We start from the raw sequence: 25,282 nt of genomic DNA, 5'->3' as shown, positions 1-25,282 counted from the left end.
GCATTAATTATTAAATTGTAATTAACATTATAATTATATCTATAAATTGTAATTATATTATTTTTTATTTTTCATAATTTTCTTTGCAATTGTATAGAAATTATAATCTAATTGTAATAATGTAAAAGAAATCTATTGTACATTACACGAAATTAGGTGAATACGTACAATAACAAAATTTGTTTAATTAACACATTTGATATATTATTTGAATATTTTGTTTGAATATTTTTATTGCAAAATTATTCATATATTTGGATAGCTTATTTTTTATACTAAAAGATTATTAATAAATTCGAGAAACTTTCGTAATCACGCAAATACCGTAAAAAAAATTTTTTTACATAATATAAAGGTTATTAAATAAAAGTGAATCAAGAAAAACACGATGTTAACCCAATAATTAGATATTAGCTTTTTACGTAAAATTTGTCGTTCTTTTAATATTATAGAAAACACAAGTATATTCGAAAATAAAATATTGCGAAATATTAAACATTATCAATCATGCGGAAATTAAAATCTGTAAAACAAAATAATTTTCTTTGATTATCGTTTTTAATTTAATGTATTTCGAGAATTTCGCATCGCGTTAAATATTTATAGATTACGATTTATTGATTTACGATTTTATAATAAATTATATTGCAAACAATTGCGTTCTTTTCACGTTTTTGGATGTGATCGCTGTCTCGACGACGAAGCCTTATCGCTGTCCCTCATGTCAGGTGGACGCTAGCAAATGCGCGGTTTGTACTGGTGGAGAATCGAAACGATTTTCATTGCGGAAAGTTATTTCTCGCCGGTTTTTGTGAGATCTATCCGCAACGCTTAGGCACGTTCCTCATTGAAAATTGAAAGTTTCATTACAGAGTAGGAATTAAACCGAGGTTTTCGTGGCGGTTCCTGGAAACAATGTTTTGGCAGTGATTTAACGACAATCACCGTACATTGTTTGAAATCGAATTACAAAATTCATTATACTTTGAGAGAAGATATATTTTCTCTTTTTGTTAAAAATGTTCTTCCATTAATATCCTCCTATTAATATCACTATTATTTTAATAATGAAAATAATAATTCAAAAATGGATATAATAGATAAAATTCACTTTTTCAAATATAAATTTAATTTAATAAGTTTTTGCGCAAACTTTTTTGTGCAAAATTTTTATTATTTGAAAAATTATGGTTACAAACAAGTATATTTTATTAATTAATTTTGAATTAATTTTATTTTTGGTCTCTTTTAAGAAACCACTTGCAGGAATTACTGGATGCTCCACTATCTTATGTATATTATAATTAATTTATTTTAGATAAGAGTGTACATATAATAAAATACATGTGCGTAAATTGTGACATATTTGAAAAACTATTTTTTTAATATTATTCTTAATAATATATTAGGAATGCATGATATAATATAAAATGTGTGATTAATTAAAAAATTCGAGACAAATCGAATGGGTACTCTGATATCAGTAAGATATCTGCAAATTATTGTTACGTGCTAAGTCTTAACTGTTAAATGCAACAGAAAAATTAATTTCTTGATAATCTTTCATTTGATGTTGCTAAATATTCAAGTTGAATTTTTTTTTTAATCTTGCTGTTATCAGATTTGATTTGTCTCGAATTTTGAGCAAATTTGGTACCCTAAAATTATTATTATTCACACATTTAATCAAGCAACGATAAAAGCGCATGTATTTCATTTTACCTTTAAATATATTTGATTGTAACATGTATATAAAAACTATTATATCCAGTCACATTTTTTACTAAAAAGAAAAGATTTCTTAAAATGGAAGAAGATGTTTTTTTACGCGAATTTTAATATTATATATTGAAAATGATAAGAAGGGTAACAGTCGTTAATCCGCTGCCGAAATCGCTGTTATCAGGAGCAGTCAGGAAGATCGGGGTTTCGTTCTTTCTTGTAGAGAAGCTTCTGATGTTTAATGAATCACTTAACTATCCGTTGTGGATCGCGAGATCCGAAATAGAAGAAATAAGACAAATTGAAGTCGCTTCCCACTTTTAGGATCGTTCTTCTCTCTGTCAGATATTAACCAGCGTGTCACTCGGCAGAAGGATTTTGATCTGGTCTAATCGTTGGGCCAGTTATTCTTCATTGAGCGTGGCGATAACGCGATTATTTTAAGGCATAAGGATATTAAAGTTTAGCCTGTTTGCAATTGTTCGCGGAACAAATATATATTTTACTTTTGATCGCGAAATTTACATGAAATTATATATTTGAAAAGAAATCGACTATTAGATTTTGCATTTGCGTTTGATTCCTTACGTATATTATAATATTGTGCAAATTATATGAAATGCGCCTCTAATGTTGCAATATTTTTATTGTCGCACAAAATGATAATAATTATATTGCGCACGTTGTATTCCGATTATTGATTATTATAGAAATTATGTGTATTGTGGTTAAATATTAGTGTTATTATTAATTTATTTATTTGTCATATATATTCGCGAAATTTAAACCGCGAAATTTAATTTTTTTCTGATTTAATTGTTGGGTAACATCAAAGTTTTACTTATCTTTCCGCGTCATCAAACATTTCTTTTAGAAAATCTTATAAAATGAATTAAAATTTCGCATTAAAATTACTTTTTCTTAATTGAGAGGAACACAAGCGAGAAATTTATTAATGATTTTTTTAGTCGCGATAGATTATCAGCTACGCTAATCTAAAAATTTTCTAAAAATTTTTAATCAATTTTACGTTGTACGTATTGCGGATATTTTCGTGTAATATAGTAAAGTAATCTATGTATATATTCTACATAACAATTTTTATGTATTATATATAATATATATTTTATTGTTATGTATTACACTATATATTTTCAACGAAAAATTTTATGTATTATCTTATGTATTAACAATTTTATGTATTATATATATATATATATATGTGTGTGTGTGTGTGTATTATGTATATATATTTTATTATTGTTATTGTTATACATTATATATTTTCAATTTGATTGTATTATTATATATTAAATTAATTTTCTAATTTATATTTTATAACTCTATTGTATTTTGAGTTAAAATAAAATATTATATATTAAGTTATACTATTATGAAAATGATAACAAAATTATGTGTAAAAGATATTTGTAACAATAGAAAATAAATCTTGAATAAATGTCGAAAAATGGAAAATATATCTTCATTTTTCGAAAAATTATTTTATTCTCCGAACTTTCCTTTTTTTTCTTTCTATATATATAGTATTATTGTAAGTCCAAGAATGTGTGTGTGCTCTCAACATCATTATCCGTATTATTGAAAATATTTGAATAAATTTGAATACATATTTATTTGATGTTGATATCAATTTATAAATTGTACTATAATTATAATATATATTTTGTAATATATTTTTATATGACTGCAAGCTATGTAATTATGCATTATATTTTATAATTATATAATATATATATAATATATGTATATTTTATACATTCTTTGTATTATATTTTCTATTTGGAAAATTTGAAAAACCTACATTATATTAAAAAAAAATAAAATAAAAAAATTGTACCTCTTCGATGGTATCTCCACCTTAACGAAGGCATTTGCCGGGTGAGGAGGTTTGAGTACTCTAATGATCCGGAGAGCTATGCCGGCGGTAACGTAGGCCGGTATTCATACAATTTGTTTTTATATTTAATCATCTTAAATATAATCTTAGATCGCATCTTAAAATTCTGTTCAATCTCAATGAAATAACAAACATTTTCTAAATTTTACTTAAAATTTTAAATATAAGACTGTGTAAACACCAGCCTTAATTACTGGTAGGGTCACCCATGCCGGATAGGTCAAAGAGAAAGAGTCAGACTAAGAGAGATACCGTAATTATAATTATTATATTAATAATTATTAATTAATTATATATATATATATATATATATATATATTAATATATATTATATATTAATTTATATTATACATTATTAATATATATTATATATTAATATATATTATACATATTAATTATTAATATAATAATTATATTATATTATAATGTATTATAATACTTAGTTAATAATTATTATATATTTTGAATAAGATGGAAGAAAGTAAAAGAATGATAAAACGATAAGAAGAAAGAAGCACGAGTCCCTATAGTCTTGGGAATGCAACAGATCACAACATTGCAAAGATTTGAAGAAGAAGATGCATCGGATAAACATGTGTAGTAATTAGGAATAGCTTGCAATTAAGTCGACTAATAATAGTAATACTTTTTAATTATGTTACACTTTATAATTTAGCACATTGTATTATATATACATATAAAGCATCAAGCATTAAATATTTTGCTGTTAATGAAAATTGTAATAGGACAATATAAAAAATTTGCTATATAAAGTGTAACATTCGAAAGCATTTTCTTTCACTGACGAGATACTATTAATGATTTTACAAGATTTATCGTGACACGAAACATTTATATATATACATATACATACATATTCATGTATATACATACACATATATATATATATATATATATATATATATATTTATATTTAAAATAATCTAGATCGCATCTTGAGATTCCGTTCAGTTAGTAAAATAGTTGTATTTTCCAACTTACTTAAGAGGATCTTAAATATAAGAGTGAATTATGAATGCGATGTATTTTTGTGCGGACATTTATCGAAAGGAATGCATGTGCTTCTCCAAATTGAGATGAGGTAAGATTGCAAAATATCAAAGTTTTATGCAATGTGTGTAACCTAAATCTGTTAACGTACAAATATTAGAGTAACGGAATAAGTATATGTAATTTGATTAAAAATACGTTTCTTACATGAATTTTTAATTACATATTTTATTATACTACAAATAAAAAAATCATGCTTGCGATTCTAACAATTTACCGACATGCACAAAATGATGACTTTACCGGCAGTCGAAATATCTTGACTACGTAATTCTGGTGTTTAACGCGAATGCAGATGGCGATACTAAACAGCAAAAAAAGATGGCCGTATGAGTGAAACGCGAGGCGCGAAATATTGCATTTCGTATATCGTTCTTTGCGAAAAAAATGTGTGATAGTGTTGTACGTATTCGCGATTAACAGTTCAGTATTGATGAATACTAATCAACGCAAGTATAATTTGTCGTGCATTGGATATCTCTTCAAACTCTGTATATGAATCGTTTTCGAATCGTTCTGATCGCACGTTCCGATAACACAGTGATCCAAAAAAAATCGTCGAATATATTTCGTACGATTAGAATGGTGCACAGTATCGAGTGACTTTTATTTATTTGAAGCGCGACGTATTTTTGTGCGGACATTTATCGAAAGGAATGCACGTGCTTCTCCAAATTGAGATGAGATGAAGATTGCAAAATATCGAAGTTTTATGCAATGTGTGTAACCTAAATCTGTTAACGTACAAGTATTCGAGTAACGGAATAAAAGATAAAGATTTTGAGATCGTACAAGTTCGTATGATATATATTAATATTTATATATTAATATCAATCTTTATTATATATTTATATATTTATTTATTTATGAGTCTTCTTTTTCTTTTTCTGAACATCATTTATTTATTTATTTATTTATTTAGTTCGCTCTCAGTCCTTTAAAATGCAAAAGTAAATATTATAAGATTTGACTTTGGAAAAGCGCGATAAAACAATCGAATCATTCGTAATTCATATCATTAGCGTAATATACTATGAATTTTCTACGTTAAATATTGAATCGAAATTGCGCGAAAGAGGAAAAAAAGAACAAGCCTATGAATAGACATTTCCATCCTTTACTAAAAGAAAAAGAAATTAAAAATATCTCTCCATTTTTTCTCTATTTCTTCGGGCAAGTCTACATATATGACCAATATGATTAATTGATTCCATCTTTATATATTTATCATTATGTGCTATTAATTAAAGCCGTAGACAATATTCAGTAATCAAAGTTGCGCGCAGGAATGGCCATGCGCAGAAACGAATGCGCAGTGGTTCGGCCGCCATGTTGGCGCGTGACTGCTACGTCATAGCGTCATTGCTACGTCATACGCGTCATACGTGAATCGGAGTCATACGCAGTTACACGGATCGTCGTACATCCGCATTTTTCGCATCTTTTAACCGTTTCTAAACGAATATCGCGAGTGAACGAGCGTCGAGAGTGTCCAAGGATGATCGTGCGACTTTCATAATATGTCGGTGAAAGTGCGCGACAGCTATTTTTCACAGTTCAGTGATAGCGCGATCGCGAAGATGGAGCGAAGTTGCGTCGCGTTTTTCGCGCCCTTGATGATGATTATCGAATGCGAGCGAGTATCGGGAGTGCCGAATAAAGTGTCGCGCGTTCGCGTTGATGATATCGTGTGAGTTTGTGTGCATCAAGATCGGAATGGGACGTCCCGAGGCGAGCGAGTGGAGCGGCCTGTGGAACAGCCGGTGCGTAGATTTGATTTATCATATTTGCGTGCACAATTCGTGCCTATTCGACGCTTATATGCACACTTATAGCATCGCGATGTCCCGAATTACATTCGGACAAATCGGTGCCGCATCATAATTCGATTCGGTGCAATTCAAATAAAGTCGATCGCGTGAAGATTATGCTAGAAGCGATTTGAAATTTATTTTGTACGCGCGCACAGTGCTGCACAGTCTATCTCGTAGGGCTGCCAACTGTTAAACGATAAATTTGTTTGATCTAACCTAACCTCTCAGTCTTTGGATATCGAATGTAAACACAAACGTATGCTGCCTGGATTGTATCATGCTTTCAAAAATAATATTTAATTATTTCATTAGTGTATTACATTTTATTACGTAGTATATTAATCGTATTAAATGTGCGACGTACAGTTTTACACATTTTAATGAGAAGCATATAATATAATTGGTTAGGTTAGATTAAATTAAAACAAGCTGCTGTGATTCATTTAACATAATAAGATTAATTTGACGAATGTGCAGCTATTGAAGTTACATGATATTTGTGGACACATTTTTAAAGTAATCATGAGTGTCTTATCTCATCTCGATTACATAAAATTAAAATATAAAATATTTATGTATTCCACATTAACATTATTCATTACAAGTACTATATTACTTTTCTTATATCTCAATCATATTTCATCGATGAAGCTTTTCATATATCGCAGACAATATGATACTGTGTATGGAATTTTACACAGGTAATACATAGCACAAAAATAATTTGTTCTCAAGTATTGTGCGTATTTCTCAAAAATAAATCAAATTTTTGCTTTCAAGATTTACAAGCAGTTTTTGCTGTTGAATTAATTCTTTTCCTCTAAACACAGGAGTGTTTAGACCAGGAAATTGTATCGGAATTTTTCCCATGCCAATAATTTGCTCCTTATTTAGGAGCTCTCTATTTTCACTACTCTTCTTGCTCTACCTCTGTGTCTTCCTGCATTACTGATACTTGTCACACTCTTTCATAATTCATCTTCAGGTCCTATAGAACAAAAGCACAGTGAAATACAAATTATTTTCTACTGTAAATATAAACTATTATCAAAATGCTATATCCATAAAAGTTCTACTTACTATTCGCAAAAAATATAGAGTTTCTCACATTATTTAATAAAGTGACTATTTTTAATAAATGTGAATGACTGACAAGCAATAAATTAAACAATATTAAACAATAATATACCTGAAAAAAATTTCATAATTTTATTAGAGTTAAATTGATAAATTAATTTTAAATACACATTATATAATTACATATAATGATTTAGAGACAATGATATATTTCATTTGCGTTACCATTGTTTACAAATTGAACATTTTTTATCAAATTATTTACAACTCTAAATATGTAGCATACGACAAGCCATTTTTAAAATCTATAAAACAAACAACAAAGTTGTTCATAGTTTTCACTCTTTTTTGTCATAGTCTGCTTTTAGGCGATCTTAAAGTCACTAGATTAACAAAGTACCGCAATTTTGATCTCAATAAGATAAGCTGGTGCAAAAATGGCGTAGTAAGTAGTAAGTAGTAGTTGCTTCTTTGTTCAACCAATGGTTGACGCTACTTTTTAGCGTCAATGAGGCCGCATCTTTAGGGATCTAAGAGCAGGCCATGGCGTCTCTCGTTTTTTGCTGATATCCAATTGGATAAACTTTTTATCTGGACAACATTTCTAATAATTTATTAGCTTGCATGCAAACTAGCACGAAAAATTGTATTATATATCGATAGCTTTAAACTGTGAGTACGCATGCGTGGAGTTTATGCCTCCATTTGGAAATATGTATTCGGGAATGTATACTATGGACTCTGAGAGAACGGTAAAAGGAGCAACGTGATTTCTGCTTTGATCGATTTGTATGAGTGTCGTAAAAATAGAAAATAGAAGGGAAAAAAAATCTTGTCGGTATTTTCGCATATTCTCGACTATTCAGAAGACAAGAATTCAGCACCAGGTTATAATAACTTTGTCAATCCGCTACTCGTAACCGCTTTCTAATAATTGCATCCACGTTTGACATTTGGTCATTCGGAGCTTTTCATAGGATCACCACCTGGACACACGTACACGTAACAGTACGCATCAATGATGACGAGTTGGTCGAGAATTTTTCCAAGGAAATCTATCGCGCTTGCGATTAGATCTGTTCATAAACTTAGATACTCGAGTGAAAAGGTCGAAGTGCATCGAGTGCGTGCCGAGCGCGTGTAAGCGTTCGTGTGTGTTTGATATATACAAGAGAAACGCGATTTCATGCGAATCAAGAATGCGGTACTATTCTATTACGATGCTACGATGTACCTCTCGTTCCTGTAAATTCATGGAATGTCTGTGAGACCGATTATTTATATATTATATACAATGTCAACACAGCTAAGCATGCAAGACAAGAAAGATTTGGAGAAATTCACCAAATACCTGGCGTTAAGAGCCGCCCAAATCATAGTGCAATCAAGATCGGGCCAGAAAGTCAATACCATGTGTAAACCGGATTCCTCCGCCGGCGATTGGGTAAAAGTAAAGTTTGCTAATCCATACAATTTACTTGGTTTTATCCCACTGCTTTTTGTTCAAATCTATTCGATCTATTTTTATTTCCAAACAGACAAAGTTCGACTATATTTTATATTAAAATTATCTTTTGCAGAACTTTTGGGATAAAACTGAAATAATACATTAAACCAATTAAATTGAATGGCCATATGATCAATATTTATACTTTTATTCTTTAGTACTTGAGAGAATCTAAATATATGTATGATTTTGTAGTTTAATCTGGCGATAAAAGAGCTACCTGAGGTCTCAGCTGATGCTAAGAGAGCGCTATGTGGAGAGATAGTAAGTTCATCTGTACCTCTCTGTATAGAAATTTCTTTGAAAACAGTAGAGGGTGACAAGATGGTTTTGGAAACTTGGAGTCTTGGTGTTCTGCCAGAGCAAAGCGATCCAACTGTACGAGTAACATATACTGTGTATAACAGAATGGGAATTTTATTGAAGTCTTTGCTTTCTGTATCAAGAACTGCACCTGCTTACAAACTAAGCAGACGTCAAGGGCCTGATTCTTATACTATGTGCTATCGAATATATATGGGAGATCCACAGTTACACAATTTAGGTATAATTTAATTAGTTTAATTATTTTAAGAATTTTTTTTCTTATATTGTTTAAATATTTAGTTATTTGTTTTATAATAGGTGATAATTATAAACATATGAGAGTAGGTCAATTGTGTACCCCAGTGGGTACCATACATTTGTCAGTCTCTTATAGAACAAAAATGACCATATCGCCCACTCACAAAGGACGAGATTCTATTATGCTTAAAAGCGATCATTTTCATTCAGATTTAAGTCCACGCCATGCACGATATCAGCAGAGGTCAGTGAATAAAAAACAAATATTGTAACAAAGTTTGCATTAAAAATATTTAATTAAGAAATGTGTAAACATGTATAATGTTATATATAAATCAAATATGTAGTGAGGAAACATCAAAATCTCTCAGCGATACCATCAAAGTTGGTGCATTTGTGATAAACAAACCTGTAATTGTTAACGAAGAGGATCTTGTGATACCGGATGTACCATTCAGTTCCTTATTGACACCCAAACAAACATCGCCTCCTCCAGGATCACTAATGAATCCGACAAATACAAAGACTGCAACGGCAGGTGCCACAACTGATAGCAACAACGGAAATAATGAAAGACTCAATAATGATAATACGACTTCGAAATGCGCCTCCCAAAATGGATCTAGAAGGAGTAGTTGTTCAATGACTAGTGCCAACGATGATTTTATTATGGTAGATTTGGTAATTGATGCTCCTAATCCAAACACGATATCACAACTCATCATATCATGTCTCACAGTTAAAAATTTGCCTGATATAAATACATAAAAATATTTCGCCTAGAACAATATATGATGATTTAAAATTAAAGTTTGAAAATTATTATCATAGATATCATATGTGTACAAATAAATATAAAGCTAAAAACTACATAATGTGTAGTATAATATAATTATGAAATTGATATAAATATAGAAATAAATACTAGAGATAAACATGTATATATATATTTGTATGCAAGGTATTAGGTGAAATATATTTAGAGAGCTTTATATATTTTGGGCAAATTTCATATTATATATGTGCATAAAACGAACTTTGAACATTATTGTTGCAGAAAACCCCCTTTGCCGTTACAAATACTAATAGCGATGTAGGGGCGTTTTATCGTGATTGTCAAAGTGCACCGCAATTACAAGCATTCATGGAAGAAAGAACGCTCGCAGAACAACTGGGAGATCTCACTAAGCAATTGGAAACATTTGAGACTAATATGCAGCATTACGAAGATATGTTGTCATCATTGTGTCAAACTGAAAATAATAATTAAGGCTGAACTCTACTAGCTGGTTTAAGAATGCAAATTGTATACAACTCTATTGTATGCATATTTAATGTGTTAAGGTGAGTATGCATTAAGCAAATGAATAACGCGAATGTTACAATATTTGTATTTATATTATTTATTCGCTTTTCTCTTTCATATTGAGTTAGATTGATTACTTGTTACATAAAAAAATACAATGTCGGATACAATAATTACACAAGTTTTATTGTAACTTAATCTTGAGAAAAAATAACAGAAAACCATGAAAAAAATAGACATTATTGATAACATAACATAACATATAATAATACTGCATGCACGCGGGAATAAAGTAACATATGAATTCAGAACAAACTGTAGCAAATAGCGAATATGTAATAATAGTATTCATACTGTATAAAAACATTTTGATGTATCGCCTTAGAAATTAATTAATCCTAACACAAATTGAATACTAGCAAATGTTCTGTTTGCATTTAGCCTCCAAACTTTAATAAGTACTTTAAAGCATTCGCTGTTTCTTTGCTCAATGTATGTCCCATCTTTAGATATTGAAACCTATTGCCTTTGTCATTTATGCGCGAAATAATTGAAATCATTGAAGAACTTTTATTTTTATAGTGAATTTCATGATTTTGAAAAATTCTATAAATTTGTTAATATATAAAATTCTATAAATATATGTTAATATATATATGTTAATATATATATATGTTAATATATATCAAGGATTTATAAGATTTGGAAGCATATTAATCATTCGATATCCTTTGAGTAAAATTACTCATACAAGTATTTTGCCATATACATTGCAGAAATTATGTAATATAAATATTAAAGCAAACGTACTAGTTGTGATAATTGATTACTTAATATAATTTATTGCTTGTATATAAGTGTAAATTATGCACTTGAATATTGTAAAATTAATTGATAAATATAAGTTAACTACAAATACATTTTATTAATTTATTATCCTACCACAATAAAATTTATTTCAACAATTGATATATTTATAAAAAGTTTTTTTAATTTTTTTAAATTAATGTGTTACAAATAAACAATAACGGAATCTTGTTCAGGATTCAGATGCTCTCAAGTGAATTTAATATTTTCACTTTTAATTATTAATTGTTTAATAATTTATTGTTCCGTGGGATAATTAACTACACATTACAAAAGATAAATCAGTTTAAATTCAGAATATAAAATGTGAAGAGAGAAAGAGAAAACACACTTTACATATATATAAAAAAAATTTAATACGATGTCGCGCGATGCATTTTCTTTCATTCACTTTCATTCTCTCTCTCTCTCTTTCTCTCTCTTTCTCTCTCTCTTTTCTTCTCATTCTTTTTCTCCTTTTTCTGTTCGTTCATCAGTACTCTCTCTCTTGCTTGTCACAGCTGACTGTAGTGCGCAACGGCGCAAAATCCAAGTCACCATCTTGCGAAAGAAAAGATATAGTGAATAGTGATAGTAACCGGTGACAGATTTTCATTCTTTTGGAAGTCACGCGCGACTTACTTGAATTACAAAAATGAAATCCAAAGCGGATCTGTTGACTGAACCTGCGTGGAATGAATTGCAACAATATTTCGATAGCAATGGCTCGAAGATTAACATATATAATATGTTTCAACAAGATCCTAAACGTTTCGAGAAATTTAGGTATGTCAATCCATTTTAACTGTGACCTTGAGATGACCCTTTAAAGAGTACTCACTTTAAGGCGAAAAGATATATTTTATAAAATATATATTTGATAATATTTATTATACATGGGTTTCTTTTGCTAAATATTAAAATATTTTGTAATTTTATATTAAATATTATATCAAATTTTAATTTTATATTTTATAATTCTATTATTTTACATCTTTATAAAATAAATTCAAAAGAATATATATGTATATTAAATGAGTACTTAAAGCGTTTTTTTGTTGAAATCAGCTTGGAACTCACTACACCGCAAGATGGGCCAATTTTGTTGGATTATTCCAAGAATAGAATTAACGAAGAAGTACTTAAATTATTATTCAATTTGGTATGAAATTTACTTATAAAATTACGTATAAAATTATATCTTGATAATATTTTAAAATACTTAATCTCACCATATATTGCATCACTTTACAGGCTCGTGCACGGGATGTAGAAGCTGCAAGAAATGCTATGTTTAATGGTGAAAAAATCAACTTCACGGAGAATAGAGCCGTTCTCCACATTGCTTTGCGCAACAGAAATAATACACCAATATTAGTAGATGGGAAGGATGTGATGCCTGATGTTAATGCAGTGTTAGAACATATGAAAAGTTTCACAAATGAGGTAAAATTTGTTTTATATGTATATATATCTTGATATATATAATATATCTATTTGCAGATATTGACAAAAGAATGGAAAGGATTTACGGGTAAACCTATTGAAGATGTTGTCAATATTGGAATAGGTGGCTCTGATCTGGTAAGTTATATAAAAGTTTTTCTTTTTGTCATATAACTAGATTATTAGATATCTGTATTTAAGATTATTTATTTATATTTTCAACAGGGTCCTCTTATGGTAACCGAAGCTTTAAAAGCATATAGCATTGGACCCAGAGTTCATTTTGTTAGTAACATTGATGGTACTCATATAATAGAAACTCTTAAGAAATTAAATCCAGAAACAACGTTATTTATAATAGCTTCCAAGACATTTACTACACAAGAAACTATAACAAATGCAACTACTGCCAAAGTGTGGCTTTTGAAAACATTAAAAGATGTAAGTATAAATTAGAAATTATATTAAGAATATTACTTATATACATTTATAACATGTTCTCTACTTCATATATAATCTTCATATATAAGTATATAATCTCTTTTCTTAATACAATATTCAATTCTCTAGGAAGCTGCAGTCGCCCGTCATTTTGTAGCATTATCAACTAATGAACAAAAAGTTAAAGAATTTGGTATTGATGTGAAAAATATGTTTGGCTTTTGGGATTGGGTTGGCGGACGTTATTCATTATGGTCAGCTATTGGCTTGTCAATTTGTTTATCAATTGGTTTTGATAACTTTGAAAAGCTTCAAAGTGGTGCACATTTTATGGATCAACATTTTTGCACAGCACCATTGGAAAAAAATGTAAGTTTACGGAATATAAAATAAAAATTAAAGTAAATAGTAAACAGAATAAAATTCAAATTTTAAAGATTAATTTGTGGAAGAAACAATATTTTAAATAAATATATATCTGAAAGCTAATATATTTTTCTAGTAATTTTAAAAATTAAAAATGTATATAAATGTATATAATGATTTATTTCAAACTTTTTTCAGGCACCTGTCATATTAGCTTTGCTTGGTGTATGGTACCACAACTTTTATAAGGCAGAAACACATGCATTATTACCATATGATCAATATCTACATAGATTTGCTGCTTACTTTCAGCAAGGTGACATGGAAAGTAACGGAAAATATGTTACTCGCTCTGGAAAGACTGTAAATTATTCTACTGGTATGTCCTATAATGTATATGTGTAATGCAAATTGCACATTAATTTTAAAATCTGTTATTTTTAGGACCAATTGTGTGGGGGGAACCAGGTACTAATGGACAGCATGCATTCTATCAGTTGTTACATCAAGGTACAAAACTTGTACCAGCAGATTTCATAATTCCTGTTCAAACTCAGAACCAGGTGAATAATTTTTAATAGCAATATTAAATTGCTGTATTAGACATCTGCTATATCATATCTGTTTAATTAAAGAGATAAATCTTTGAATTTATTTGACTTTAAAAAATTAAAAATATTGATTCCTTGACTTTAAAGAATTAAAAATATTGATTTCTTTTTAATTCTTTATACATGATTCTTGTTTTCAATTCATTCAAATATTAATATATTCTCCATTAAGAATTTTTATTTGTTGCAGATTGCTCCACACCATACGATTTTACTTGCTAACTTCTTCGCACAAACCGAAGCTTTAATGAAAGGCAAAAATGAAAACGAGGCTCGAACGGAGCTGCAAAAGTCAGGATTAAGTACTGAACAAATAAATTCAATATTACCACATAAAATATTTGAAGGAAATAGACCAACAAACAGCATTGTGGTAAAGAAATTAACACCTTTTGTTCTTGGTGCTTTGATTGGTAAATATCATTATTATACAAATTGATAAATTATGATAATTGTCAAAGATTTCTCATAAAGTTACATTTTTTCTGAAAGATTAAATGCTGATATATATAAATACATTAATACGTACATGTACATATGTATGTATATATGTATACACACACACACACACACACACACACACACACACAATTTCAATAAGTGATATATATGTGTATGCAATATTATTTTCATATTCAAAATCATTTTTTCGAGAATTATACAATTAAAAGCATTTTATACATTTTATTTAATTTTTTTTTCAAGAAACTTTTTTTACAATTTATTATATAATATACTGAATTATTTTGTATATTTTTTTGTATAATTTTATGCATTTATATAGACAATTATTGCAATTTTTTATTTTTGTTCTCTTTTTTAGCAATGTATGAACATAAAATTTTTGTACAAGGCGTTATATGGGATATTAATTCTTATGACCAATGGGGGTAAGAAAAACATTTTTGCATGATTCAGATTTTTTTACTAATATGTAAAAACGTTTTGGTGCAATTCAATAGAAATTAATATTTTTATAGTGTGGAATTGGGGAAACAGTTAGCTAAAGCGATTGAACCAGAGTTGGCAAACTCAGAAACTATCACAACACATGATTCATCAACTAATGGCTTAATAGCATTTGCTAAACGTTATAAAGCCTAAATACTTATATATAGTGAGTAAGTACTTATATATAGTGTTCTTGTATAAAATGTCCATAATAGACATAATCGAATATAAGTAGCTGTTCCAAGTTGCATTATATCATATTAGACTTTATGTAGTTGGTGAAACAAGATTGTGAAGATTAGAAATATATATAATTTGGGGTATTTTTATTTAAAATTCCTGATCCCTCTCACTAATTTTGAATTAATTAATAATTAAATATGATACATAAATAAGAAGATTAATCTATGCGAATGTATTTAATGTACAAAATTTTTATAAAGTTTTTTGTCAATATCAAGTCAATGACTAAGGAAATATAAGTAAGGAATCTTTATTGTTAAAATAATATTTCATTACATTTGATATAAATATTATATTTAACATATGGTCTAGAATGTACTCTTGAATAAGAGATATAAATTAATGCCATCTGAGAACATATTTAAATATTTTTATAAAGAAATTAGAAAGTATATTCTGAAATAAATTAGTTTTTCTCGTATTTTTGACAAATTTTTTTATTTGTACATGTATTAGGCTAACTGCAACTTTAATCTGATTTAGAAATAGAAAAAAGGATATTGTTAAATAAATTATCTTAATAAATGATTAATTTTAATTAATCGACTATGTCAAAAGATATTTTCATGATAAAATCAAGTTGAATAATAATTTATGACATATGTTATCATAATGAATCCCATGCTCTTTCCAATTACAAATTAATACAAAACAATATCAATAGTATTCGAATATGTTCGAATAATTAATGGAAAATAAGTGATAAAAAAAGTGATAAAAATGCTGTTTTTACTTAATTATTAAAATAAAAGCGAAGCATGAATGAAAAGAATCTTGTTGAAATACTTGTGACAACTATGATAAGGAACAGATTATTATCTTCATTGTTGGCATGAGTTAAAGCAACTAGAAACTGTTAAAGATCTCACTAAAATTTGAGTGCATTACACGCTCTTTATTCACACAATTTTGAAGAAAAAAATATTAATTCTCGATACTTCGTATCACGTCACTTGTATAATGACTTCTAATAATTTTGAATTTTTGCGCGTTAAATTGTTCGAGAATTATTCGGCCGTTTTCGATGGATTTCGTGCGATTCTCTCGAATTGATTGGTTGAAATTAAAAATTTTGATTCGATGAATATGCGCGCCAATAAATCCACCAATGAGACAGTTCAACTTCCATGCGCGCATGTGCGAACTTAGTTTCTAGAAACGTTACTAATTTCATTATCCTCTTCCCGCCATAGTCAAGTCGTTTCGCTATCAAAATCGAAAGTGTCGTGCGAAGTATTGCGAGCTTATTAATTATATTCGGATGTGATTAGTGTGTATGTAGTCTTAATTTATTGATTTTGCAAGTGTATACTTAATTGTAATTAATTGTTTTTATTAGTGATGTGAAGGATTGATGTGAAAAAGGTGGAGTAGCAGGCCCGGGGCGGCATCCAGCAACAGTCAAGTAACTATAAAGGTGAATAATTCATTATGTATTTATTATTACTTTTGTAAGGAATTCAATATAAGGGAACATTTTAATGCGCAATAATTACACTATCCCAGACATTAATTTAGATTATAATTTAGATACTTGTATTAATTCAGATTAAATAGATATATTTGTGTATGTTACAGATCACTGCTGTGTGAACTTTCCTGCGCATCGCACCGTGAGTTTAAATAGTTTTTTATTTTAATTATGAGATAATAGATATATTTTAAAAATTTTATCTGAGATATATATATATATATATATATATATATATATATATGACGTTCATGAAATGAATCTATAAATATTAGAAATGAATCAAATAATTTGAAATATTTTTCTGACAATTATTAATACAAAATAGTAAAAGTTTGCAACTAACTAGCAAACTAGCAAAATAGTAAAATCTTATTTATTATTTGTTTTTATAAATTACTTGAATTAAATTTTAAAATAATAAAAAGTTTAAGGTTTGTAATTTAAGTTAAGAATAGAAATATATAGAAATATTATTGATATATCTCAATTAATTATGGCTTAAAAGAGACGAATTAGAATAAATTAAATATTTAATTTTGAAATATATATGATTGCTGTGCATACAAACATGTATGTATTATTATACTACAAATAATTTATAAATTGATCATTATTTTTATTTATGCATTATTGATCAATTTGTATTTATTGATTATTTATCCTGTAAAAAATTGTATTTCTACATTTTAAGTATGATTGATATAAAATAATTAACAGTAATAAAATAATTTTTACTGGAGGAAGATGTAATATGTATCAATAACATTATTTTGATAAATTTTTTTAAATATATACATAATTATTTAAAAATACATTAAAATTATTCAAGATTACATTATAATTATTTAAACAATGAATTCGAAAATTTATCGTTTAAATTATGAAAAAAAGGAGAAAAGAGTAATTCTAAAGTTTAAAATTGATAAAAGAAAAACTAAGAAAATATTGATAAGAAATTTGCAAAAGAATTTACAGTATTAGCTTAGAATTTTTAGTGCCACTTGTGACAGTTTAAAATATTTAAAATTTTAATTTGCGATATCGATATCTCTAATTCGATTCCTGCCGTATACGTAATGTAATGATGCATAATCAGCTGTTGTGGCGTCATTCGAATAATGCGACGGAGAGTGCGATATATTCTTTCAAGTGACTCGATCGTCTACAATACTTTTCCGTGTTCAAAGTGCGTCGTGGATGTTGGACGGTGTTGGTGCATTGTTGTTATAAAAAGCAATCTCTTCTAATCAAGAAAAAAAATGGAGATGGTAATCGAACGATATGAATACCTTGAGAAAAGGATACTACAAAATGTCAAATGCAACGGCGTACAACACCGGTACGGTTGATTTCTTCTCCCTGAAGAAATAAGATAACCTTTGAATACAAACCGGTTTTTATCATCAATGTTATATTTTATTAAAGCGAGTGGTATGCGTTATTTCAGTGTCGATCACACCGTTGAAATATACTGCTTATGATGCAATGACAATCGTTAATTATAATTACTAGCAATGATGATGAAAAGGATGTTAGAGAAACAAGGTTAGGTTTGTATATGCATTTATGTTATTTTTTTACAGACCAAACGCAAGCAGCGGATTATGGTTAGGTATCTTGGTTGGTTTAAGCGCTGCAGTTACAATAATAAAGGAACAAAACAGCTATTCTGAAATATGTCTGTGTGTTGGAACTGCAGGCTTTGGTCTTGTTCTCTGTTCCATCTGCCTTTATATGCGGCTTTCGATAGAGAAAGTTGCAGTAAAAGATTTTCACGCCATATATTTTCTGCCTGCGATTGTAACATCTCTACTCTTTCTATTTATAGCTAACAGAGGTATATGAATCTGCAAATTATTCCTTGAAAAATCCTTAATTACATTGTGCTATAAATATAAATGGCATGTGCTTGATATGAAGAATAATATGCAATTAGTTTCTGATTATATCTTTATATTAATTAATTAAATAAGAACAGGATTGCTAATGAGTGTCATATGGGGTTTAACTGTCGGGAATCTGGGCACATGGAGTGTCCTGCAACTAATGTCAGCTTTTCCATATTGCTTCACAATGGGTGAGGCAACAGCAATTATGCATAGTTTTGTTCTGTTTTTGATGTCAGCTGTTACCAATTTACCTTTACGATATCATTTACCTCCAATTCATGACAATGACATCAGTACAGTTTTGTTGCAGGTAGTAAAATGGAGAAATCCATTGTCCTGAGATATTTTGCTTATTTTTTATATTTCCTTAACATATAATTGCAGGTTGGAATACTGTATGTAGTGTTGGTGTGTCTTCTGTGTGGGTATTTTCCTATCCTGCGTAGTACAAGATATTTCTATTTAATGACAATCAATCTCATATGTTTTATAATTCTTCCAATACTTTATATTATTCTCGATCAAAATCCGATAATGTGGATAATTTCTTTTGTTTTCAGCCGTGAAAGGGTAAGCAATATATATATTTATAAAAATATGATGTTTTATTATATAATTTATATGACTTTTAAAAAATATATACGTTATTTATAAGATAAAGATATTACAAATTTAATTATAAATTATATTTTCATTTAAAATGTTACAGATTGCAATAATTTTATATTGGACAATATGTTTGTTATTAAGCATCTGTACAATAACTTATCAGATTTTATCAAAAAGCCAAGCAACAACCTCAACTAGAAAATATTTTCATATATTAGCGGTACTTGTATATATTCCTGGCATGATATATGATCCATCACTTTTATATCTTGCCAGTGGCATAATATTGGCACTATTTATTATTATTGAGGTACTTATTGTATATATCAATTACTTAAATTTCTAATTATATTCAATTACTATATATCAATTACTTAAATTTCTAATTATATTTTCAAATATGATAATTGTTATATAAATTTATCAGGTAATCCGACTTTTGAGCATCCCACCTTTGGGAGAAATTTTACAACAAGGATTTACCGTATTCGCTGATGAAAAAGACTATTTGCTCTCATTGACACCTATATATTTACTCTGTGGTCTATCGTTTCCTCTTTGGATGCCAACTAATAATTTGACATTATTGATATTACTTAGCGGCGTGCTAACAGTAGGAATTGGTGATACCACTGCTAGCTTTGTTGGTAGCAGATGGGGTTTGCACAAGTGGTTGGGCACAGAGAAAAGCGTTGAAGGCACAGTTGCATGCATATTTTCCCAAATTTGCATAATATTTGGTCTAACATGTTGTGGTAGATATTTCAATTCTTATATCTTTTTGACATTTTTCTAAAACTGTTGTTTATTTCTGATTATTTTGCTAGGTTTTATGGACACTTACTGGTTATTGCCGAGAAGCATTTTAGCAGTTATATCAATATCATTGATCGAAGGGCGCACAAATCAAATGGACAATCTGGCTCTGCCATTATTAATGTACATATGTTTGATGATATAAACATGTACTGTTCTTCCAAAATTTAATAGCTACAATTAGTTCAAACTAGATTTCAAAAACATAATATACTATCATTTCGTAGCTAATTTCTGATCGCCTTTTATAATAATAATGAAAATAGAAATAATTTTGACAGAACGTTTTTTAATAGCCTTTTTTGCTGTCAGATTGTTAAAGGCAAGGCTGTTAATTTATAAATATAAATAATCTAATATTTAATGTGTCATTATGCTGCACATATATAATTAACCGCAAACAGATTGTGGATGACTGTTAGACTGTTTAATCTGAGAAAGACTACATCACTTTTAATTTATTATATAAAATAACATACATAATTGACATAATTAGAAAGATTACTTTAATTAAAAAGATGTAGCAAATGAAAAGTCTCGCGATTATCTTTATATATATATATATATATAATAAATATATATATATATAATATATATAAATATATATATATATAATATATATATATATATATATATACATACATACATATATGTATGTATGTATGTATGTATGTATGTATAGATACACACACATTATGCTATTAAATTTAATGCAGTACAAATATTTATACTTATAAATATATATATATATATATATATATATATATATATATACACACACATATATGTATATACATATATGTATATATATATATATATATATATATGTATATGTATATGTATATGTATATATATGCATATATGTATATGTATATTTATTTTTGCAAAGATTCAAGTTATGCATTGTGTAAAATCGCAAAATACAATCTAAATATGGAGATGAATGTGAATATGTATTACATACAAGCTTTACTAACTTTTACTTAATGTTTTGGAAACACCGATTATGTGCCTGATATATTTCGCTCATTCCGGACAAAGCATTTTCTACATATAAGTCTTGTGACTTTTTCAGTTAAGTTATTAATATATAATATAATGTGAATAAAATATATTTTTCTAAATATACTTTTCTTATTTAGTCATTGTTCTTCTTTACATATTACACATATAATATTAATATAAAACATTATTTAAAAAATCGATTAACATGTTATATATGTTTTTAAGAAACTTAAATAGATTTTATTAGATTTTCTTTCAACATATAATTTATCGTCTTTTTTTTATTATATCTTTGAGATTAATTTTTTTCTAAAAAAGCAGGACACTTGGTGATTTGTGAAATAATCATTTATTGAGATGTTTATTTTAGCGTTTTATTGAGACCACACAGCCTTAAAATATGCTCACGCATAGTTTTCCTCGCGCATACGTCGCATTCTTTAACCTATAATATAATTCACAAATGCTTAAAAAGCACCGATACTTTATTAATTCGGCGTAACATAAAAAATAGAGAGAGAGAAAGAGAGAGAAGAAATTTTGACGTACAGTATACATATGTACATAAAATGTGTATATGTGATTTATTAAATAATAATTTTACGTATTAATAATATGTATATTAATACGTCATGAATTTAACGTAGCTTTACTTTTTTATTGTTTTGATCATTTCCATATTTTATTAAATTGTTTGATTTTGATGAAATTAATTATTATTTAATTATAACAATTATCGTGGGACGAATTGACGATCGCGTGTTGCGATAATAAGGTGAAAATCCGTGCGATTCTTGCAAAATTATACGCGATTACAATCTTTAAAAAATTAGAATATTTTTATTAATGTACAATTATTTACTTATTTTATAATAACAAAAAGAAGACGCAAGAGAGAGAATACATAAAAGAATCAAAATGATCAAATGGTGAATTAACAAGAACGATGATTTTCGAGCATTTCATACCGACGATCATTATGTTACAGTGTGTCTGCCGATCTCGGGCAATCTTTTTAATCACAATCCATATTTTAAGAGATTAGTTCGGAGATTAATATATCGATATTTTTTCATGTTCACAGAACGATTTTGAATAAGATCATTCGTAATCTGCACGAGAGAACGACAGACAGATGTACATGCGTTGTATCTACGTAAACTACTTACAATTACTTTTATATATATATATATATATATATATATATATATATATATATACACCTATATACATATACATATACATATACATATATATAAGTAGTTGTATTTTTATAATTGTATATATAGCAATTAAATAAATATCATGAAATTTTCGACCGTATAATGCCATTTGTTGGATCGCCATGTAAGACGACGATGTGTTTACTATCTTAAAATATACGTAAAACATATTCGGTGTATCTCTTGAGTCTCTTCGTGTGATATACTGCGACTTTTTTTGTCATACTTTCGATCGCGATATCTGGCTATATTTCTATTATTATTCGCTTCCGATATTCATGAAGATCGTAATTCGATATTCGCATTTTTTTGCGCGCATCACGGTCCTCCCGTCCTTACATCGTCGCTGCGAAGAAAGGACAATGGATGAGAATAGAATGCACAAATGTGAATCTTATTCAAATTTGGAGGATAAAAAAGATATTTTATGTGTAGAAATATATTTGTGTGCATTCTCTTCCTGTCATTTTAATATAAAAAATTATTTACATTGATTTTCTCTAAGCAAAGGAGAAAAAATATGTTAATTTTTGCAATATGAAAAAAATTTAATTTTTTGCTATTTTTAAATAATGAAATTTAAAAATAATTAAAATTAGTTTTTTGTTAAAATTTATAATATACATGAATTCTTTAATATAGAAGCATTATTACGAATTAAAATTTTCAAAATTTGATAAAACTTTTAATACTTACTTTTAAAAATAACAAAAAAAATTATTTTAAGTTTTTATATGCGTAAAGCAAAGATTATACTTAAATAAACAAATAAATATATAAATTTCAAAATTAAGGCTGTTTATGTATGTATATAAAATATATGTTTGTATAATGGAAATAGAGGAATATAATATGTAGTATGACATATATTATTTTAAGTTATTTTATGTCTATTTATGAAAAAATCGATGCTTTATGCAATACATCGCGTAATAATCTAATAATCATGATGATATTAATATTTTAAGAGATAAAACATTACGCCTATATTTACATGCAACTAAATAAAATATCCTTATCCCCCTAAATTGGATAAGTTTCGCACCATGGAGGAGTGAATTGCGATAAAAAAATAAGCATTCGTTAATTATGCGTTGCTAATTATTGACTTTCATGTTCGAAATGTTTCGAGTATCGTGCTGTCTTGCAATCTGCGAGCGTTGATTTGTTAAAAAAAATCGATCTTATATTATCTATAATAGTACTAGCGAAGGAATTAACGCGCAAAAACACATAGAATATGTGTTGACGTGTTAAACAAATAAAAATTTTAAAATATTACAGTGTGCAATTAAACTCTTATCAAATTGAGGTGAGCAGGAAGTGTGTCTTCCAACTATTTTACTTCCAATGCATAACGAAGCTGTTCATAAAAATGATTTTTTTAAAACGCCAACACTGAATATTAAAATTGTGATTCAATTTAAACTTTAGAACCTTACATCGCGATAAAATTAAGTACAATTCGATTCAATGATTCGACACACATTAAATTTTGATTTAAATCGCACGCAATTTCATAATATTTGCAATATTCTAAAGTTTAAATTGAACTGCGGTTTTGATACTCGATGTTGTTACATTGTGTTTTAAAAAATCGGTCTCATTACTTTCTGCGACATATACACTCGACATATACACGAAATCATTAATGTCTCGAGACATAAATTTACATATTGAGGCGTATGTATACGAGGAATACGTATATATTTGCCGCGAATAAATTTACGCTGAAACATTAATGATTCCATACATTAAATTTCTTCTCGCCGATTAGGCAAGATCAAGTCAATTCATTACTTTTCGCGTTTCGTTATATATGTACAATCGCGATGCAGGCTGAGACTCTTTATATTCGTAGTCCAGCTACTCTTAAAAGCAACAGTATTCGATTCTCGTTTATTTATCGTTTTACCGCAAGAATGGAAAGGCGATTATGAACAAAATAATTCAAAATCCGAAGCTTCTCTCGCCGAAACATCTAGTAATTTCTTGATTTGTTTGATTCCATAATTTTCTAAGGCTTGTTGCGACAGTATGTTATATGATGCAAACATGCACATTTATTCGTTTTTTTTTCGCTTCATTGTGAGAATAGAAAACTGATTATGAATGAAAGAATTCAATCTTGAAGTATTCTTTTAATTCTTATTATATGTGTACGGAAACTTTTAATGTCAATATAAGCGAAAATTTAAAATCAGACCATCATATTTAGCAATAAATTCGGTGAAGATATGAGCCTTGAATTTTTGAGAGCCGATCTTTAGCGAGATAATAATATATTTATCCGCAATTTGCATTTAACGAGATAAACATATCTTAATTTCAACATAGTGTTTTAAAAGTAGTGGCGTAACTTTTCTACTACTAAGAAAGTACA

At 28.1% G+C, this 25,282-nt stretch overlaps 3 protein-coding genes across 6 annotated transcripts; all 3 read left to right on the top strand.

Moving 5' to 3' along the window:
• Positions 1 to 7,850: 7,850 nt before the first annotated feature.
• On the top strand, positions 7,851 to 11,567 carry LOC105257359 (autophagy-related protein 13). Of its 3 annotated transcripts, none has more exons than XM_011267927.3 (5): positions 7,851 to 9,052; positions 9,305 to 9,653; positions 9,734 to 9,917; positions 10,021 to 10,345; positions 10,731 to 11,567. In XM_011267927.3, the coding sequence occupies exons 1-5, from the start codon at positions 8,861 to 8,863 to the stop codon at positions 10,941 to 10,943; spliced, it is 1,263 nt and encodes a 420-aa protein (XP_011266229.2). In that variant the 5' UTR covers positions 7,851 to 8,860; the 3' UTR covers positions 10,944 to 11,567. The 3 variants fall into 3 exon arrangements, with proteins under 3 accessions (XP_011266229.2, XP_011266227.2, XP_011266228.2); XM_011267925.3 differs by having other exon boundaries at positions 8,258 to 9,052; positions 10,021 to 10,354; positions 10,731 to 11,566; XM_011267926.3 differs by having other exon boundaries at positions 8,259 to 9,046; positions 10,021 to 10,354; positions 10,731 to 10,943.
• Positions 11,568 to 12,347: 780 nt separating this feature from the next.
• Positions 12,348 to 15,963, top strand: LOC105257358 (glucose-6-phosphate isomerase). Its single transcript, XM_011267924.3, has 11 exons — positions 12,348 to 12,611; positions 12,894 to 12,987; positions 13,080 to 13,271; positions 13,329 to 13,409; positions 13,497 to 13,712; positions 13,842 to 14,081; positions 14,277 to 14,457; positions 14,523 to 14,641; positions 14,880 to 15,102; positions 15,513 to 15,579; positions 15,670 to 15,963. The coding sequence occupies exons 1-11, from the start codon at positions 12,481 to 12,483 to the stop codon at positions 15,791 to 15,793; spliced, it is 1,668 nt and encodes a 555-aa protein (XP_011266226.1). The 5' UTR covers positions 12,348 to 12,480; the 3' UTR covers positions 15,794 to 15,963.
• A 2,475-nt stretch (positions 15,964 to 18,438) lies between these two features.
• Positions 18,439 to 21,208, top strand: LOC105257357 (dolichol kinase). Of its 2 annotated transcripts, none has more exons than XM_025408374.1 (7): positions 18,439 to 18,696; positions 18,805 to 19,194; positions 19,336 to 19,556; positions 19,631 to 19,816; positions 19,956 to 20,165; positions 20,283 to 20,610; positions 20,683 to 21,208. In XM_025408374.1, exons 2-7 carry the CDS (start codon positions 18,924 to 18,926, stop codon positions 20,814 to 20,816), a joined length of 1,350 nt encoding a protein of 449 aa, XP_025264159.1. In that variant the 5' UTR covers positions 18,439 to 18,696; positions 18,805 to 18,923; the 3' UTR covers positions 20,817 to 21,208. The 2 variants fall into 2 exon arrangements, with proteins under 2 accessions (XP_025264159.1, XP_011266225.1); XM_011267923.3 differs by having other exon boundaries at positions 18,440 to 18,696; positions 18,941 to 19,194.
• Positions 21,209 to 25,282: the final 4,074 nt, after the last annotated feature.

This window comes from Camponotus floridanus, unplaced genomic scaffold (genome assembly GCF_003227725.1).
Source record: "Camponotus floridanus strain SB8 unplaced genomic scaffold, Cflo_v7.5 scaffold204, whole genome shotgun sequence".
In the NCBI taxonomy this organism is placed as follows: Eukaryota; Metazoa; Arthropoda; class Insecta; order Hymenoptera; family Formicidae; genus Camponotus; species Camponotus floridanus.
The sequence above is the reverse complement of the archived record's forward strand: the minus strand, read 5'-3'. Positions and strand labels throughout refer to the sequence as shown.

What these genes read in the sequence shown, in the direction of transcription:
- LOC105257359 (XM_011267925.3), top strand. Translation starts at nt 8,861, where the DNA reads ATGTCTGTGAGACCGATTATTTATATATTATATACAATGTCAACACAG. An exon ending in CCGCCGGCGATTGGGTAAAA is followed by an intron (nt 9,053 to 9,304) that starts GTAAAGTTTGCT and finishes ATGATTTTGTAG; the next exon opens with TTTAATCTGGCGATAAAAGA. An exon ending in CATGCACGATATCAGCAGAG is followed by an intron (nt 9,918 to 10,020) that starts GTCAGTGAATAA and finishes TCAAATATGTAG; the next exon opens with TGAGGAAACATCAAAATCTC.
- LOC105257358 (XM_011267924.3), top strand. Translation starts at nt 12,481, where the DNA reads ATGAAATCCAAAGCGGATCTGTTGACTGAACCTGCGTGGAATGAATTG. An exon ending in CTGTTCAAACTCAGAACCAG is followed by an intron (nt 14,642 to 14,879) that starts GTGAATAATTTT and finishes TATTTGTTGCAG; the next exon opens with ATTGCTCCACACCATACGAT. An exon ending in AATTCTTATGACCAATGGGG is followed by an intron (nt 15,580 to 15,669) that starts GTAAGAAAAACA and finishes ATATTTTTATAG; the next exon opens with TGTGGAATTGGGGAAACAGT.
- LOC105257357 (XM_011267923.3), top strand. Translation starts at nt 18,617, where the DNA reads ATGGAGATGGTAATCGAACGATATGAATACCTTGAGAAAAGGATACTA. An exon ending in TGCAACGGCGTACAACACCG is followed by an intron (nt 18,697 to 18,940) that starts GTACGGTTGATT and finishes ATTTTTTTACAG; the next exon opens with ACCAAACGCAAGCAGCGGAT. An exon ending in TTGTTTTCAGCCGTGAAAGG is followed by an intron (nt 19,817 to 19,955) that starts GTAAGCAATATA and finishes AAAATGTTACAG; the next exon opens with ATTGCAATAATTTTATATTG.